The following is a 16,551-nucleotide window of genomic DNA, read 5'->3' as shown; positions in this document are numbered from 1 at the left end:
TGAATTGACAATATAAGAAAATACCTTAGAGTCGCTTGTGATCTTGTCTTAATTTATTTATGATTTTAGTACTAATTGCTAGCTTTCTTGTGCTTTTGTTTTTTTCTTTCCTGTCCTTCTGTGTTTCGTTTGTAAGGATTTCAGGAAACAGGTCAACTATGAGGTGGATCAAAGATTTCATGTAAGTAAAAGGAGAAAAAAAAAGAGTTCTGGAATGTTTTGTCTGAAATGTCTCTCTGCAGTTTATGTAAATCAGATGGAAATATAGGTTACATGTGGGTAAAGTAACTAAGATTTGGCCCTTAGTGAGCTATTTGAGTCTGATAGCAATGCTCCAGTAAGCCAACTATTTAAGTACATACCTAACTTCAAGTGCATGAGTAATCCTATTGACTAAGGCGACTCACAGGTTTAATAAAGTCAGTAACTTAAACACTGACTTAGAGATCCATATAACTTAATGAAGCTGGGCTGGCCTTCATTGTTCTAATGTTGATTTTTCATATTGTAAAAATAATTATGTAATAAAATATTAAAATTTTCACATTCTTCCTCTCCTCCAAGGAGGTGAAAGTTCTTTACCCATTTTGCAGATTAATGAGCTGAGAGGCAGATAAGTGATTTCCCTGACTTCCCAGAGTGGTTTTGGGGCACAGCCAAGGTAGAACTCAGTGTGCTTACTGTTAGGAGGAAGCTGTCTGCTTCCCAGGGCTTTGACTTGAGCATGGGCTAGCTTGATGCCTGCTAATCAGATGACTGTACAGGGCACAATCCGGCTTTCTCCTTGTGTATCAACTCAGCTCTTCTTGCTGTTGATGCGAGTTGTGGGTACACAAGGAGGGTGGGTTAAGTTGCATGTGAATCCAGCCTGGGAAATGCAGAAGTTTGGGGTGACCAAATTGCCTTTAGCAGAGCTTGCTTTTTTTTTCTTTTGTTTTTGAAGGACAAACTAGTTCTCACCTCTGCAGAAATAACCAAATTATTGAGCAACCAATATTCTATTCGATTTGCAGCAAGCTTATCAATTGCCATTTGGGAATGATACCTGTGTGTGGTGAATAGACTTTCCACCACAGATGCAAAGAAGCCTGAATTTAGCCGTATTGTCAGATGAGAGACAAGGCCAGGCACTGTCAGCATTGTAAGGTGTTAATGCTCCATGACATGCACTACAGTGTCTCCCTGCAGCTCTTAATTTTTTTTTAAGTATTTTGTATTTGTATTATAATTGAGTAGTAGTGTCTAAGAAGCCCTCATTCCCCTCAACTATCTGATTACAGTTTTCTTGCTGTTGAAAAATTGACTTCCTTGTCAGCTAGATCATTTTTGGTACCTATTAATTAGGTGAATTTTTTGGGCTTGTGGTAGCAAAAATGTTTGGAACCTACGTCCCCTGCTCCCCCCCCCCTTTTTTTTTTTTTAATTCTTTCCATTAAAAATATCTAGTGCTAGGAATATTTCTTATCCCTAAGTTAGCCTCATTGGTTCTGCTTCACACAGTAATAAGAGAGTTTATCCTGGAGGCTAAAGAAGTAAAAGGCTTTTCCAAAATGCTTTAGGAAATACTGCAAAGTGAACTGCTTTCCCCAGTGTATTAATGGCAGCAAACCTAGCAGAGTACAATGTATACAGATGTATATCAATCAATGGCTTTAGATAGGAAGCGGGAGCCTTTGGAGAAACGTGGGGGGCTTAAGTAAGGAACCCCAGGCTTTAGAAAGGAAAAAAAGAGCTTAGAGGATAAAATATATTCTGGGAGATGAACTATGAGGGTCTCTGGATACAGACTGTTGCTTTTGAGTGGAGGAATAGAAGAATCCTCATAGGATTCACAGAGCTGGGACTTGGGGTAAGTGGAAAGGCCGGTAGCTTCAGGGTTCATTCATTACTCTGGATTAACAGATCCTTCTGTTAAGTGGAAAGGCCGGTAGCTTCAGAGTTCATTCATTACTCTGGATTAACAGATCCTTCTGTTAAAGCCTAACTGTGGACATTGGGTGCTGTGTCCACAAGGGATGGTGTTTGGGTGGCCCCTTCCCTTTAAATGTACATGTTTAATGTTTTGCCTAGTATTCCTAGCTCTGAGGGCCAATCCTCAGAGCTCTGACTAGGGAGTGGCCTCTATATATTGTGCTTAATGGCCCAGTCCAATTTTCATTAGGACAGCGGCAGAATTTACACTTATGTCAGATGATACCAGCCTTAAATCAGCCCTTAACCATGAAAAATGAATGTGTGTTATGGCTAAATCACATCTTTTGAAGTTGCCAACCTGTATGTGCTAATCGCTCTTAAAAACATGAAACCTCAGAGGCTGATTGCTACTGCCACTGAATATCTTACTTTGAGATGCAGCTTCTGTTGAATTTTAATTCATCCCTGCAGCGCAAAACAGAGTGCAGCTGCTATTTTAAAAAAAACCTGACAAAGCTACTCAGAGGAAGGTAACACCTGTTCTCTTTCTAAGGCCAGCAGTCCCTGGCACATGCTGCCTAGGAAAAGTTCAAACAATTCACGTGCAATTGCAGTGCCAGTGTCAATGGGCATGAGTGCGGGCAGTTAATAAAAAGGTGTGCATGCATGGAGAGGCACCTTCAAGCAGCTCTCCATCCTGACTTGCTGTCAAGTGGGTGGATCTTATCATCTAATTTGTAGTGAAGAATAATTGTTGTGAATGCAGCATCATCAATAGTCACTTTTCTTTTTGTCCTGTTCCAAGGTAAAAGGAGAGCTGAATGCCAGCTTTTTATTTAGCCCAGAGCTCGAGACCAGCAGGAAAGCGCAGGGTAAGGCTTGGGAAAAATGCAGGGAAAGATGCCAGACACACTCAAAAACTAGTGAGACATTTGCCAGTTGCTAAAGGATACTTGTGTCTTAGGGTGTCTTCACGCATGAGTCTGCCCTGTTGTTTGTTGTTTTTGGGTGGAAAAGGTTTGCAAGGCACGTCTTTCGATGTCATTGGTGTTTTGGTAGTCACTACTGCCAGATGTACCCCTCCTTCCTGTCTTAGCTATGTGATTTTTCTGTCTAGGGAGCTAGGAGCTGTGCAGTTTGGGTTGAGTTGAGCAAAACACTGTTGGCTAGATAGCATCTCAGAGAAGAGATGCTAAGGAGTGTATGGAAGCATTAGGGTCACTGACGGGAGCAAGGGTATTCTAAGGAGCTCATCTTATACCAAGTACTGGTAAAGAGTTTGGATGAAAAAATGCTGGGAACCTTTGGAGGTTTGTCTATTGTGAGTTCTGAACAAGTTCTGCAGACTTCATTTTATTCCAGTATTATATAGACCACATAAACCAAGGCATCGTCCAGGCCCCCTTTCATTCTAGTGTAAACAAGCCCGTGGGAATTGGAGGCGTAGAAATCCTCACGGAGGTACAGCTCTACAGTTTGGAGCTATAAATCTTGACTCATCTGTGCAGCAAAAGATACTGTGTTGGACTAAGAGCCTCCCTGTTATTTGGGGCCATTCCCCTAAAAGCAACACCAATTCCAGTTTGGTCAGCATGTAGGTGAGTGAGCTGCAGTAAAAAAACCCCAACATTGAAGAGCCCAGTGTTTGTGTTTTCAGCCAAAACGTTACTGTTGTTTGAGATGGGCCCTCGTAATTTGGGGTCAGTAAAAGAATGAAGGGTGCTTGCTTTCTTTCCGCAGAAGTCAGTCTAGTTAACCAAGAGGGCTCTCCATCTGTATTCCTGTGTACTTAGGTTCTCACATGATAGCATTTGCTTTCTGTACTGACCTGTTGGGCGTTACTTTGCATTATTAGGAGCTTGCTACTTTCCAACTCAGAGGAGCCAGCATAGTTAGCAACGTGCCTGAGAAGTTGGTAGAGTGCCTTTGGGATCTCCAAATGTAAGGTGCTACATTAGTGTCAGTCTTCATTATTATCTCTTACTCTGTTCAGTTTGTGACTGGACCAACTATTAACTTACCCAGGGCTTGGCTTGGGTTTGTTTTTGTTTTAATTACAGTCTATATAATTAGTTCCCAGCATGTTGAGGTAATAGAGAGTTGCTCCAGCAAGCTTCCAATTTCCTCATCTCATTAGGTTTTTAACGTGATTATTAGTATAATAATCAGCTATGATGATTTCTGTTGTAGCTTTTCACATTCTCCGATTTGCAGGGTGTCTTGATTGGCTAATTTAGGCAAATTATTTTGATTGTCTTGATGATGGTTGGTTGATTAGAACACAGCGGGGGTATAATTCCTCTTCCTAGGAAACATAGTCCTCTTTTGGTTTTTGGTACCAGAGCACTGAGAATTTTTGTGTATGTGCACATTTAATTATTATATTTGCCCACAACACTAGTCAAATGCCTTGAAAGCAATTACATTAGTGATAGAATGAGCATGGATGATGATAGGAGAAATTGGCAGCATGCAGAGGGGGGCAGGTGGGAAGGTTTTCGAAGGGTATTGAGGCAACGTGAGAGTCTTAATTCTGTGTTTGTTTCCTTATATGTTAATTTTGGGTGTCACAGAAACTCCCTATAAAGTTGCCCATTTTTCCAGTGGCAAGATTCTTTATGGTAGATATGGCTACTTGGAAGGTATGCTGTAGTCAAACACAAGTTACTGGGTTTGATATGAAATTCTAAGGCCTGATTTATGGAGGAGGTCTGAACAGATGATCCAGTAGTTGTAAGATCTGTGAACGGTCACCATAACATTATACGTTGTCTCTCCCTCTGTCATTATGCTCCTTTTATAGAAGTTAGGCAACCTGCGGCTTTTTCTTTTCTTCCTTGCTGTTTAAAACTTGCATCTGGTTCTAAGAGCAGTTCTAGGGTTCAGTAACTCCAGGTCAGATGTCTTTTTTCTCAAGAAATGACTTCTGTAATTGCCCATCTTTGCAGGCTTCAGTTGGATCAAAATAGGATGAGTTCTTTCTGTCTCTGTCAGGAATAGAAAGCTTGAAGATGCCCACACTTACACCAGTGCAAAACATCCATAATACCAATGGAATTATGGCGATGTAAAACACAACACACGTGACTTCTTCAAAATCTACCTAAAGATATGTCCGCATTACTGACTCTTTTTAATGGTGCTGTGTACAGAACAGTCACACTTACTCTCCCATGTACTGCATTGAATGCAAATTGAAGAGTATTAATCTAGCCCTGGATTATATCCTTAATGTGAAAGTATGTGCCTCAGAAACGCATGGGACCTAGTCCAGCAGAGCATATAGAGATGTGCATAATTTAAGCATGTGTGTAATCCCACTGAGCTCAGTGGGGCAACGCATACTTAAGTGTATTTCTGCATTGGACCTGGTGGGAGTAGATATGAAGGTACCATCTTTCTGTATTGTGTTTCTGACTATAATCACGTTTTAAAATGCAATATGTTTGGAAGGACGTCTGCATTAGCACTTTAAATCTATCATGTCATTTTACATAATGTCTTGGATGCTTGGGACATGTTGAAACAATAAAAGCATATTAATGAGTACAAAAATGATTTCAGCATGGGAAAGAGTCAATCGTACTTTAGTACAGTGGCTGTATTACTGTTGGTGCAGTTGCTGTAGTAACAACCAAAATGATTATTATTGTAGTAAATTGAAAGCAAAAAGTACAACTTCCAATAAAACAGACTTCAATAATGGCATCTACTAGGGCATTTTGAATGTATGAGCAATCCCATTCACAGTCCTCCAAGCTTATTAGGTGTTGAGCATTGTGCTGTATGTCATTAAAAAGGCAATATCCCCTAGATTTGCAGTGAGATTCAGGATTTGACCTGTCACCTTGATATCATGAGGGATAAATGATTTCCATGCAGGTAATGGATGAGCAAAGAAATGTACAATTTTTTTTGTACATTTCTAGAATATTGTTTAAGGCATGCAGATAAAATCAATTATTGGACTTTTCATTACTTTCTCAAAATCATTAAAACTTCCTTGAACAGGGAACACAATTAGCAGGGTGTAACTGGGTGTCCTTTAAAAGGGAACAGTCAGCCCTATTGGGAGAGCCCACCTCTGGGCATTCAGATAGGGAGGGATTGTCCTGTCCAGAGCTTTAAAACACTCCCAGAAAAGTAAGCCAGAGAAAAAGCAGCAAGCTGTGAGCGTAACAAGGATAGGGCAGTTTGTTTGGTTTGTTTTTTTTTATTATTTTTTTTGCCTGTTTGTTGCTTAAAGACTGTTTCATTTGGGAGGCCTGACTGGGAAGCTCCTCAAGGAGCAAAAAACCCTGCTGGAGAAGCCAGCAGGCTATGTATCCTGCTCACACAAGATTAGACGTATGAAGAGTTCTTTACAAGGCAGGGACCATCTCTGTGTCATGTGTGCAGCAACTAACTGGCTTAAGTCTCTAGTTTAGACTCTCGGTTAACCCCACAAATGAAATGACTAATAGGAGTAATAGCAGAGTCTTACCCCATTGTTCCTCCCCTTGGCCAGCCAGAACTTGTTCTTTTTTAAATACCCAACATTAAATAAAAATAACAAAAAGATAATCAAGGGCCACCTCCTGCGTTAGCAGTACGCGTAAATTTAATTTGCCCCTGCTTCCCCCTCAAAGAGGAAGTCTTCCCATCATCTCTGTTTAAAACATTCATATTTAAGGCAACTCTCACCACCATAGTAGCAAGTTATACCTGTTTTCCGGTCCCCCCCACCCCGAATTGCCACATTAAGTCCTTCCTTTGAGCAGTTGCTGTGCTGAACAGATGGTATGTTGTGCTATTGAAGGACTGATCGAATTCTTTTTATTTTCAAACAGAGGGAATTCCCCAAATTTTTCACATTCCGCGCCAGAGACAAGGTAAGCTGCACCTGCTCAGTGCTGCTCTTTCTACATTTTCATAGATTTCATAGACATTTGGGCTGGAAGGGACCCCGGAGGATCATTGAGTCCAGCCCTCTGCCCCAGGGGCAGGAAGTCAGCAGGGATCATAGGACCCCGGCAAGATAAACATCCAAATGTGTCTCGAAGGCGTTCAAAGTGGGTGCTTGAACCACCTCCGGCAGCAGTCTATTCCAAACCTTGGGGGCTCGGACAGTAAAGTATTTCCTCCTTATGTCCAGCCTGAATTGGTCGCAGAGGAGTTTGTGACCGTTCAATCTTGTCATCCCTCGGGGTGCTCTGGTGAACAGACATTCCCCCAGATCCTGGTGAACACCCCTGATAAACTTATAGGTGGCCCCCAGATCACCCCTGAGCCTGAGCTTTTCCAGGCTGAAGAGCCCCATGGCTGTCAGCCTTTCATCATAAGGTCTGTTTTCCTGACTTCTGATCAAGCGCGTGGCTCTCCTCTGCACCCTCTCAAGCTTCTCCACATCCTTTCTGAATTGTGGAGCCCAAAACTGGATGCAGTACTTGTTTTCTTTTTCCCCCAAACTCATCCTAGATCTGTCCAAAAGTGAGAGGATTCACCTGAGCAGAATTTCACCAGCAAACCCTGTGCATATTCCTTTCATTCCGCTTCCTCTGCCTCCCTTGTACAATTTGTTACATTGACAGTTAGGGCTAATATGAGCTATTGAGCGTCTATAAGCGATTGATAATTGGCAGTTTTGATAATCAGACCATTTATTTAGATGCTAAACTATGGATTTGGAAAGGTAACTTTAGGCTTTTGTGTTTTAAAGTCTCAGCCATCATGCAGCAAAATTACTAAAAACGATTTACTGATAAATTTTGTGCTGTTCCACTACCTGCACGTGGCTGTAGATTACGTGACATGTGTTCTGTTCCAAAGCAGTGCTTTTAGTGCTGTGGTCACCAGGACAAGAGTGTAAGCTATAGGGGAAGATGGAAACCTGAAGAAAGTTGTCCATAGAAAGTTCTTTTCCGTTTATAGGCTTCATTTGTAGGCAGTGATTGAGCTTGAGGACAAGACTACAACCATTTCTGTTCTACTTTGCACACGCTGGCAGCTTCAGTGCACAGCACTCAATGCTAATAGCTCTAGTACATCCGATTGGAAATGCTGTGGCAGCTTCATTTAAATTTTGAGGGTTTTTTTTAATTAATGAAAGATGAAAATTCATAAAAGGGGCCGTATATTGTTGCTGTCACGGTTTTTATTTCCAACTGAATCCAGTTTATTTTGCACTGTTTCAGTATTTTTAGGTTTTTGGCGTACCAGAGATTTTTGTATTGCCAGGCGGAAAGTAAGGAAGGATGGCACCTTAGAGCCTAGCTGGTTTAGAGAGTCGTAAGCTTTTGCAGGTGACATGCAAGCTTTGTCACATGGTATCTTTTTTGCCAGAGGAGCACAGCTTAAAGGTTTGGGCTCCTGAGTACAGGGCAGCTGAGAACATTTCATGTGCAGAGATGAGAAGTAATTTGCAGTTGTGGGATATGGTTATCAGTCAAACATTTCTGCTAAAATTAATCACTTAGTGATACTGGTATTTAAATCACCCATTCTAGATTTCATGGCTGGACCTGATGCAAACAGGGCAGGATATGCCCTTAAGAACTATTGTTTCAGCCTGCCTACAAATTTGGGGAGATGAGCACATAGTATACCTTCAGTTCAAGATTTCTTTTGCCTCCCTGGGGGCTAGGACCATTAATATTTTAACGAAATTAAAAATCCCTAACTTAGCATCTTGGATGCAATTTTGTAGCAAAGGATGGAATCTGCTATAAATGTTGCCACTGTGGCAGTACTTCGTGTTGTATGGGCCTGGAGATGTTGGAGGTGTCAAACTCTCTCAATCCTGCAGGACCCAAGTTCCTAACAGGTGTTCTCCTTTTTTTTCTCCACCCCCTCCTCACCTGTGCCCCAAATATTATGAGATGGGCTTCACTCCTCCTCCTCCAGTTTGAGGAAGATAGGATCTACCGTCACTTGGAGCCAGCTCTGGCTTTCCAGTTAGAGCTGAACCGAATGAGAAACTTTGATCTCACTGCCATTCCGTGCGCCAATCATAAGATGCACCTGTACCTGGGAGCAGCCAAAGTCGAAGTGGGCACGGAGGTGACGGACTACAGGTTCTTCGTGAGGGCTATTATAAGGCATTCAGACTTAGTCACCAAGGTAGGTTTTGTGCTGTCTGGGAGGTCTACTTCTGCGGTAGCATGTGGAGGATGTCAGTTGGAAATGTTGTGTACCAGTGTACCAGCCCATGTGTGCAAATGCACGTGTGTGTGTGTGTGTGTGTGTACATACACTATAAACCCTCTGCTTTCTACTTAGTACAGTGGTGCATCTCTAGGAGCACTTCTCATGATGCCTGCACTTAAAGCAGGTTTTCCTTTAGCTTAAATTATATAGGAAGGGAGCTTTCTTTTGGAGGCAGAAGATCCTGAGTTTAATCTCTTTTTCCCTTTAGCACTGGATGGCCCCTGAACCATGGTAATAACACTTTTAAGTGCATGGGTTCATACATTAGATGCTATGTGAAATCAGTAGACACTGTAGGAATGTCCTTCCAGTTTTATGCTGATGTAATTGAGGACACAGTGTGACTTAATATCTGAATGAGATGCCATCCACAATAGGACCTCGATATGCTCTGTTTGCCAAAATGACTATAATCTTTTTTCCTGTTGTTTTCTGCTATGGTCTTTTATAGTCCAACGCATCTGGGTTTGGGGTGGAGGGGATACTAGCATGAGATAAGAAATCTGTTGGCAATCTCCTGCAGGAAGCCTCCTTTGAGTATCTTCAGAACGAAGGGGAGCGCTTGCTTTTGGAAGCCATGGATGAGCTGGAGGTGGCATTTAATAACACCAACGTGCGCACGGACTGCAATCACATCTTCTTAAACTTTGTGCCCACTGTCATCATGGATCCATCTAAGGTACGTGTCTCCCACTTACAAGCTGTTGGTTATTCTTGGACTGGCTTTCTTCTGCTGACTGAATCCACTTAGTCTCATACCGTGATTGAAGTATAGATTCCATCTGCTGCTTTGTATCAGAAACCCAGGAAACTAATTATTGGATTTAGGTATGGTGCTTTTTTTTTCCTGCCTGACCTGAGTTTCTTCGTGTTAACTTTAATCCTAAATCATGCAAGATAGAACCAGTAGATAATATTGCTCCCATGAAAACACAGAATAAACTTTTGGGAACAATGGCGTTGATTAACTTAAATGATAGAGACCAGGTTTGCGAGCTCTTTGGTTAGTGCAGGCATTTAGGTCATTTGGCCAGAAGCACTCCAACTGGTTTTAAAATGTGATGGGTGTAAATAGATAAATACAAATATTTATTTTTAATTTTTTTATTGGTTATATTTAAAAATATGACAATCTATGTTAAGGCTTAAACTAACAAGTAATATATTAAATAATTACAAATATATCCAGGGACTTTGCTTGATGCTGATGATTTAAAAAAATCAAGCCATGGAAGTGGTAGAAGTCTGTAAGCACCTGGAAACTGAGCTGATGAAGTGCTAAACCAGCTTTTGACAGCGGTAGTCTCCTCAGCAGGTGCCAAGGCAACTCTTTCTTCATTTCCGGGGATGCAGCTAGGAGTTTAGTGGCCAGTTTATTCAGAATCACATCTGTGGTTACCGTGTCCTTTAGTCAGCTTACTTCCTGTGTTTAGTTAATAATTTAGTGTTAAATACAAATGGGGCTTGGCTAAATTTACTTTTTCCAGCAGATTTAAGGTAATTTTATATAACTGATTAAACTATTCTAAAATATGGTGTTTGTGCATTTTCACTGAGTTCCTATTACCGTTCACATGCAGCTTGACACAAACCAGGAGTAAGCAAACTTATTATTCAGTAAATAAGAAATGCTTCATTCACTAATTTTTAATGTTAAAAATGAAGAAAATTGGAAAACTGAATATATGCATGTTAAGGTAATGTAATTATTTAAATAACTGTGGATACCTACACTCTGTCTTGGTTAACAAAACTAGGATTAAACTTAGCTTAATAGCTACATTTAGTTGCAAATCAACATTCTTTTAATTGTTTAAAGCAAATGAGAATGAGTATTCTTTTAGGAAAATAACAAAAAAGAGCAAAGAAAAAAAGAGTGGAAAAAGTTACTTAACTCAGAGTTTCCTGCCTGTTGGATTTTAAGCCATGTGTACATTTGATTACTTAATTCAAGCCCCACCTTGTTGTCAGAAGTGCCATGCACCCTATTTCTCAGAGCCATGGACAGGAGCTGAAACCTGCAGCACTGATAATCGGCTCTTGTGTGCGCAGCATTGCCTCTGCCCTGAGCAGCCTTGGAAAAGAGGTTTTTGGAGAGAAAGGTGGAAATAGCCTACAAATTGCCTTACTTTAATATGCGCTATTTACCAACAGGAGTATATTATAAAGTTTAATAAAACAGCACAGGAACAAGCTCCAAGTGGTAATTGCTTTGTTGATTTAAGGCACTGTACTGTACGTGCAATGAAACATGGTTATCGTGCATATAAATGCTACTTAACTGTTTGCCAAGGTTTTCACTTTCATGGTGCTTTCCTGCATCTCATAATTCCTAGCTGAGAACAATATTTGCAAGAGGTGAAACATGAAAATTCAGTAGAGTGAAGCTCTCTGCTGGTTGGAGGGGTTACATGCCAAAGGATACAACACTGTGCTCAAGCCTAACTTCCAGTCTATTCCAGGCATTTCCAAGTTTTATTAGTTTACAGAGCGCCTTCCCTAAAAATAGCTGAGAGATGAATTGATAGAACTCCAAGCTCACATAGCATCAGTGGTACAGGAACTTCAGTGAAAGGACACATGGTCGATCTCATTTTGGTCCCAAGGGGATTCAACTTTTAATGAAAATAACACACTGTCTCCTTCATGTGACAAACTCTCCAGCCCCTTAAGCCAACTGGTAGTATCATTACACCATACTGTCAGCATGCTCAGATGCAATGTCTACTGTTTCTGCAGGGTGGGATCTCAACGCGAGGGGGAGGGGGGAAAGGAAGTTGGTCTGATTTGAAGAGGTGAGAAAGAAGCCTTGTTAGCTCACACTTGGGTTTGTTAGCAGCCCCACATGTTGGCCTGCATCCTCTGTTGTGACCCATTGTGAGAAGTAGAAATGACAGTGTCATGTCTGAAGCAGAAAGGTGACATAAACTCCCTCTTCTTTGTATGTGCCAAGATTGAAGAGTCTGTGCGGAGCATGGTGATGCGCTATGGAAGCCGCCTCTGGAAACTCCGCGTCCTTCAAGCAGAGCTGAAAATCAACATTCGCTTGACGCCAACTGGAAAAGCGATACCTATTCGTCTCTTCCTGACCAATGAATCTGGCTACTACTTGGACATCAGCCTCTACAAGGAGGTGACAGATTCCAGGACAGCCCAGGTATGGTTGTGTGCAGGTGGTGAGTGGTGTGTGTGGGGGGAAGGGAAGGCTATTAAGTCTGATCCAAATACCAAGTGATGCATTATTGTTTCAGTCAACAAAGGAGTGCTGTTCCAAAGAGAAGTAGTGTAGCTTGAAGTGTGTGCTCAAGCCATTTGCTTGCTCCTTGCTTTGTTCATGCTGTTTTCCTTTGTGGGAAAATCCTTTGAACTGTTACAGGAAGCCAGCACCGTTTAGATGCTTTGGACCTATCCTGTAGAATTTAATAGAAGATGTTATTCCTTCTACACACTTCTGAACAGGCTGAAAAATCTCTGGGAACTCCTTTTAAATTCAGTACCTAGAGAGAATTAATTTCTGTGGAATCCTATTAAATTTTTTGAGAACCTTATTGGTGTCATCTTTATTGCATTCAAAAGGACTTTTCTGCGGGGGTTGTCTGTACTAACAGTCTTTTGTGCTTTTGTATGGCCTACACATATTTTACATAAACAACTCAAATGTCTGCAGATTAAAATGTAGACCTTGGATGCATGAAAAAAATGAAATAGAGAAATAAGTTTACACCTCCCTTTGCAATTACATCTCCTTTTGCATTTGAAATATAGAAATGACTTTACATCTCCCTTTGCTCTGCCATGCAGCGGTAGCAACAGAATAAATCAGTTGGAGGTTGTTTGTGTCAAATACATTGTGCTGAGTCACCATATATATTTTTTTTCCTTCCAAATTTTTCTTGCAGGCTGCTTAGCCAGGCAGTCTCTCCAGGTCTAGAGATCCTAGAGCAGATAGTGTCCACATGTTTTACTCTATTTCTGCCTTTGAATGGAGTAAAGGAAAAGTAAAGGACATTTTGTTAAGCTTCACTTGCTGAGCTTAAAATGCGTGTTTCATTGGTCATTTGTCAAGGTGACCTTTTCTTTTAAATTGTTTTTGATGAGAGGGTCAGAAAAAAATCATCCTAAGATGTGAATTTTTTGAAGTTAGTGCACAGGTAGACGAGGGGCCGCATTTTTGTTGAGTATTGATATATTTATATATATATATTTTTTTTTCAGAATAGCCTTAAATACATTTCAGTCAAAGCATTCAAGGGACAAGAGGGACGATTCTGATATAATTTTCACAATAGTTTCAAGTTGGTCTGTGCTTTTAAAACTCAGATGGTAACCCACAGTGTTAATGATTCTGAAAACTATTTGTTCCTCACAATTTCTTGTTTAATGAGAAATCTTTTAGATTTCTCCTTTATGGGAGGTCTCAAGGTGTTAAACTCCAGGTAGTAAATCAGTGGCTCGTGCCACCATCTTCAGTCTAAAAATACCCCCATTTTATTAAAGCATTATGGTTTGCATCTTGAGAACTCTGTTAGGAAAGTTCAAAAACCACTGCTGCATGCAGGGATTGTGGTATGGAAACTTAGCTAGGTCATGGCAGAACCCAGGTCTCCTGTTTTCCAGTCCTGTGCTGTGCCTCCTGGACTCATTGCCTTCTGTCAGGCCTGATTCCACTTTGCATCATTCAAAAAAGGCTTCTGCAGAGATCAGATTGGGCTCCTAGTACAGTCAAAGCTTCTTAGCTGGGGCACCATGATAAGCCTTTGTCTTCCTGATTAAATAGTTCTCTTAGAGTAGGTTGCTTTATTTTCTCAAATATCGCCTGTAAAGTCTTTAAGGTGGTGTTTTAAGTCAATATAATATTTTATTGCTAAAACTGGCATCATTTACTGAATTCTGTCTCTCTTGAATTCCACTGTTTTCTCTCTCTTTTTTTTTATCCATCAACTTCTCAATTGAAGAACTATGGCTGGGAGTGTCAAGCCAAACAACCATTCCATTAAGAACAATTTAATCCTTTGGCTCCAGTCAAATGTGGCACCATTAAGCATCGCTGGTTCAGTGTTGTCCCAGTTAAGCAGCACTCACTGTAGTTCACTGTCACCAGAGGAAATACATTTCCTATAGAGTCCTGGATGAGTGGAATATATAGCACTGTGAAGTATGGCAGCTGATAACTCATGTCACTACTCTGGAAGAATCTTTTAAACTTGTAATATCAGAACTGCAAACCGAATGACATATGCAAGTCTTGAACTAGCTTCCGTGATCAGTCATGAGGAATATGAATGGTATTTAGCTCCTGTACAGTGCTATTCAACTACATAAATAATAAAGTTCCCCTCATTGCTCTCAGCTATCACAATCAATCGGCATACAGTGTCAGAGTAAGTACAGGTGAACAAGAAATAGTCTACGTTGTGGTCTTCTTTCCATGGAGATGTGGCTGTGCACCTTTGCCTACCATTGTGTTATTATTAAAAGTCAGTGATCTACAGTAATGGTCCAACTTTGTTTCCATAAAGAACTAAGTCATGATGAACCTTGTCATTATAGGATCTGCAGGTATTGTCGTATTTTGGGAGAACACAAGCAAACTGGACAATCTGGTGGAAACCTAATAAACTAGGGATTCTGTGGGGACACTTCCAGTTAGGTTTATGGATGTCATGTCATGTTATATCTTTATACTGGTAATGTTTTCTTCTGCAGATTATGTTCCAGGCGTATGGAGACAAACAGGGACCACTTCATGGCATGCTGATCAACACCCCATACGTGACAAAAGACCTCCTTCAGTCCAAGAGGTTCCAGGCACAGTCTTTAGGGACAACATATGTCTATGACATTCCTGAAATGTTTCGGCAGGTAAATCTTCATTGACAGGCCTCTGTGGGCTGTTCTGTGGTTGGCATGAGGAAAGCATGTTAACAGGTAGCCCTCCTGCTCATCAGAAGAGCCCAGCAGCTTGAAGGTCCAGCAGTGTTTGCAGTTCTTGCTGGTCTAAAGAAGAGTCTGTGGGGAAGCTTACAACTTTTCATTCCTCACTGCTGTAGCTTTATGAGCAGAGGGAACAGCGAAAGAAGTAGTGTGGAAGCAACATAGGCTTTTTTACCTCAGTATCATCTAAGGCTTCATACAGACTATGCATACACATTCAAATTATCGGGAAGAATTCTCTCAGGTTTGTTCTCATGGTAGAAAAACGTACCCAAAGCCACATGTACAGACATTCAAATGTTGAGGCCTTGAAGAGTCGAGAGCTTGCAGTGATGACACTGTAGCCAAGGGGGGTCCTGTGCACATATCTCAGTATGCTCGGCAGGCTCCCTTAGTCTGTCTGGAAACAGTGCATAGGGCAGCACTGATTGGCAAACTCAGACTGCCCATAGTCAGCCTGTGTTGTCAACATGTACAGACATTTGCTTTCCCAGGAGAAACTCTGTTGGAAGAGATTTAACCCTGGTTGTTCCCAGGTTCTTTTTCTCTTGGAGCAGCCTTTTTTACGCTGGGAGAAAAAGCCTTAACATCCGTACACTCATGGTTTCTCCTGGGAGAGCAGCAACCATGAGTGTACAAATGTTCAGGCTTTTTTCCCCCCAGAGTAAAAATGTCTGCTCTAAGAGAAAAAGAACCTGGGAACTACCTGGGCTAAATCACTTCCAGGAGAGTTTCCCCTGTGAGAGCAAATGGCTGTACACACTGTAAATCTGCACTGAGTTGGTAATAGTTCACATGTTACCTCTGCAACTTCTCTTGCTACTAATGATGGAGCTGCACCAATGGAGATTAACAAAGCTCAGTATAGATGAGACCCCAACAAATGAGCTTGCTGAACAGTAAGCTTCATTGCTCTTGGACTTACTGTGTGCTAGTTTGAACTCTGTACCTTGCTTTTTGGGTCATATATCAAATCCCATTACTGTAGATAATGTTACTTTGGCTGCAATCCTCGTTCATGGTTTAAAGATTCAAGTAAGATGAGATCTAATAAATATCATCAGCCAAATGCTGGAAGTTGGGCAATTAAAGACCAAATAGATGTAGAAAAAATGTCTGTCTTGATTTTGCTTCATAATGAATTACAGCCAAAATATTAAGACACTTTAATTTTAACACAAGTTTAATTTTTTCCCTGCTAGTCACTGATTAAACTCTGGGATTCCATGAATGAATGTGCAGTTCTGTCTGCACCGCCTCTGCCTTCTGACATGCTGACTTATACTGAACTGGTCCTGGATGATCAAGGCCAGCTGGTGCACATGAACAGGCTACCTGGTGGAAATGAGGCAAGTAACCCTTTCTGAATCCTCCCTCTCTTCCTGCGCCACACCATGGTTTAGACTGGCTTGGACAATTGTAATGGGAAGATACCAAGCCAGGTACAAAATCTATTCATCTGCCTTTCCGTAGATGAAATCCCTGGCTTGAAAATGAGATTTTTGTTTCATTAAAAAT

The 16,551-nt window shown here is 41.1% G+C and overlaps 1 protein-coding gene across 7 annotated transcripts in view; it reads left to right on the top strand.

Moving 5' to 3' along the window:
- Positions 1-16,551, top strand: part of ACACA (acetyl-CoA carboxylase alpha) — a 182,349-nt gene that overhangs the window by 87,788 nt on the left and 78,010 nt on the right. For all 7 annotated transcript variants that reach the window (XM_059717405.1, XM_006276473.4, XM_019493301.2 and 4 more), the window contains 7 exons: positions 137-181; positions 6,744-6,785; positions 8,797-9,012; positions 9,623-9,778; positions 12,053-12,256; positions 14,806-14,961; positions 16,236-16,382. In XM_059717405.1, the coding sequence (XP_059573388.1) occupies positions 137-181; positions 6,744-6,785; positions 8,797-9,012; positions 9,623-9,778; positions 12,053-12,256; positions 14,806-14,961; positions 16,236-16,382 (966 nt within the window). The remainder of the gene's footprint in view (positions 1-136; positions 182-6,743; positions 6,786-8,796; positions 9,013-9,622; positions 9,779-12,052; positions 12,257-14,805; positions 14,962-16,235; positions 16,383-16,551) is intronic.

The sequence above is a fragment of the Alligator mississippiensis genome, chromosome 14 (assembly GCF_030867095.1).
Source record: "Alligator mississippiensis isolate rAllMis1 chromosome 14, rAllMis1, whole genome shotgun sequence".
Taxonomy (NCBI): domain Eukaryota; kingdom Metazoa; phylum Chordata; order Crocodylia; family Alligatoridae; genus Alligator; species Alligator mississippiensis.
This window is presented reverse-complemented; position numbering and strand designations above follow the sequence as displayed.